Consider the following 3083-nt stretch of genomic DNA (forward strand, 5'->3'; position numbering starts at 1 on the left):
ATTTTCCCTTTGACTTTTAACACCGTTAGTCAATTTGGTATGTGTTTACTAACGGAATGAACTTCAATGTACCATTTTGCAAAATTTTAAACCACACTAGTGTTGTTCGAAAACAGATATAACCACAAGGTTTATTGTCGTACTTTTTCCTTTAATATATGGTTGTTTTTTAAAAAAAATACTCCTTCCGGTCCACAATAGAAGTCTTTCTAGAGAGTTTTTTTGTTCCACAATACATGACATTTTGCTTAAATCTATACACATTAATTTACCTTTACCAAATATACCCCTATTTAAGTTACTTTTTTATCTTGGGAATAGATAAAGTTACCAGTGGATGCAATTATTACAAGGGTAACAAAATCTTTTACTTAAAATTAATTGTATTTTTAGTGTGCATTAACTTTAAAAGACTTCTATTATGGACCGGAAGGAGTACATGTTAGTACTAATTTTGCAATTAACTTTATTGAACATTATAGAAACAAAAAAAAGGTTAAGAATATATGGAAAAGGTCAAAGCTGAAAGCCACCACCTTGACCATCTAGGTGCACTGGACTCCTACTGTATTCAACAGTCGCTGTCGAAACTTGTTCTTCGTCTATGAATCTTTGAATTAATTACGACCCACTAATAGTAATTCCCCACGTTTCTTAATTATATCTTTTTGACCTTCAAATCTTGCCAAACCTTGCAAATTGCAATTTAATTTTCTATCACTCTATAAATTAGAACAGTCCATAATATTACATAGCCATGCAAAAACACACTTAATTATTACGCTAAACATGAATGCTGATACGAGGGGTAATAAGGATGAAGGATCCGTCGGAGAAGTAAAGTACAGAGGCGTTCGTAGGAGGCCATGGGGAAAATTTGCGGCGGAGATACGTGACTCTGCTCGGCAAGGAGCTAGGGTGTGGCTGGGAACTTTTAATACGGCGGAGGAAGCAGCAAGAGCTTATGATCGAGCAGCTTATTCAATGAGAGGTCATTTAGCTGTTCTTAATTTTCCTAATGAATATCCTTCTGCTAATAGGGATTTTGGTTCTGCTGCTGCTTCTTCTTCAACTTCATCTTCAACAATGCAAAAGGAAGTTTTCGAATTCGAATACTTGGATGATAAGTTGCTGGAAGAGATGCTTGAGCAAGAAGACCTAAACAGCAACAAAAAATGATCCTTGTCTCAATCTAAGCATGCATAATAATCAAATTAACCAATATACAAATTACAATGAGACACCAAGTATCCTACGTGTACTCTCCACATAAATCAACTCTATGTACAAGCATTTTAATTTTTTTTTTTTGGAAATTGGAAAGAAAGTTGACGATTTTGTATCAACATATTGTAAATCTTAGGTCTCAACTTAACTCTAGCTTAGTTTTACATCTAGTTTGGTTGTAACATAATATCTCTCTAAATAAGGAAACCGAGACTATTTCAAATAGGCTAAATTACAAAACTAAGTCAAATGGGGATCCATTTACATATTTAACTCATTTACTCAACCTACTACATATCTAGACTGTTTTTGTATGACTTTCTCATAATACCCTTAATCTTCCCACTTCCCCAAACGCGAAAGGTCTCTCCCCCCTTCTCCTTGGTTACGCAAAACAGTTGGCTCATCCATTAATGATTTCAAGGCTTTTGATCTTCCTATCTTCCTTTAAATTGCACGAAATCTGCACCATTTCTCCAAATCATAGTGTATTTCTCTTCTTCCTCTCTTGATTTTGCAACTTCCTAATCCTAGAAAACGAAGTCATGGTTCTTCATCTTCCATTTCCTGCTTGTTTCTTGGTTTCTTTCTTCTTGTGACTATCGAAGAAATGGTGATTCTATGTTATTTTCATCGTTTTTCCTAGTTTATCATATTGTTTTCGTCGAAAAATGTAAGTATATACTGTTTTTTCTGTGTTTTCCCAATAAATTAACTTAGCATATGCCGTTTTCGTGAAGTCTGCGGGGAGAAATTTATCGATTTCACTTCACGAAACGATGATTACGCGAAGTTTGCGAGGTAATTCGATAAATTTCTCTCGCAGACTCCGCGAAATCATCGTTTCGCGAAGTCAGAGCGTCACATTTCTCATCGCAGACGTCGCGAAATCATTGTTTTGCTAAGTAAAATCACATTATTCCTTGCACATTTATGTTCGCATACTTAACGAATCCTCGTTTCGCGAAGCCAAATCTTCCTTTTTTCTGACTAACACGATTAAATTTTTCTGGAGGTGATTGAATACATATTATTCATTCCTGGAAGCCGGCGTGCTGGGGTGCAATGAGAGACATCCATTCCAAAAGGCCTGGACTTCCAACCATCGGTTGTGAATAAAAGCTTACACCGTGGGACAGGTCCATCCCTCTGGTGAATAAGAGCCTATGTATCGTGAGACATCCATTCATCGGTGGTGAATAAGAGTCCATGTATAATGAAGTGATTTGTTAGGAGTTTATTGTGGCAATCTTGTTCTGTACCGTGAGACACATCCATCCATCGGTATTGAATAGGAGCCTATGTATTATGAAGTGATTTGTTAGGAGTTTAGTGTGACAATTTTGTTGTAAATTTTGATAATGTTATGATTTTAATGTTAGAATCCGTTGTTGTTTGGCATTTTTTTGTTATATACCACTTCGCGAATTATGTAAAAACACATCCAGGCTTCGCATATGTTAATTAAATTTATCAAGTAAACCAAGCATTAGCTTCGCAGGCTTCGCATATGATCGAATCTGCAAAGTTAGACGGAAGGGAGATAGACGCGCGTAAATATTGAGGGTATTATGAAAAAGTCACACAAAAACAGTCTAGATATGTAGTAGGTTGAGTAAATGGGTTAAATATGTAAATCGACCTCCCATTGAACCTAGTTTTGTAATTTACCCTTTCAAATATAGGATATTTGTAACTAAATATAAGATATCATGCACAAAATCGGGTTGACAATTTTTTACTTGGCCACCCCTTATCAGCCCTTTCAAGTCGATGATGGCCTGACCTCTAGGAAATTAAATTCGGACCCAAGTATACTGCAAAGCTAGAGGTTGATTTGCAGTCATCGAGTGAAC

The 3083-nt window shown here is 36.0% G+C and overlaps 1 protein-coding gene across 1 annotated transcript; it reads left to right on the forward strand.

Annotated features, from left to right (window-relative positions):
- Window positions 1–763: 763 nt before the first annotated feature.
- On the forward strand, window positions 764–1690 carry LOC136220587 (ethylene-responsive transcription factor ERF098-like). The gene has a single exon (XM_066008400.1). It carries the CDS (start codon window positions 790–792, stop codon window positions 1177–1179), a length of 390 nt encoding a protein of 129 aa, XP_065864472.1. The 5' UTR covers window positions 764–789; the 3' UTR covers window positions 1180–1690.
- The last annotated feature ends 1393 nt before the right edge of the window (window positions 1691–3083 follow it).

Source organism: Euphorbia lathyris, chromosome 2 (assembly GCF_963576675.1).
Source record: "Euphorbia lathyris chromosome 2, ddEupLath1.1, whole genome shotgun sequence".
In the NCBI taxonomy this organism is placed as follows: domain Eukaryota; kingdom Viridiplantae; phylum Streptophyta; class Magnoliopsida; order Malpighiales; family Euphorbiaceae; genus Euphorbia; species Euphorbia lathyris.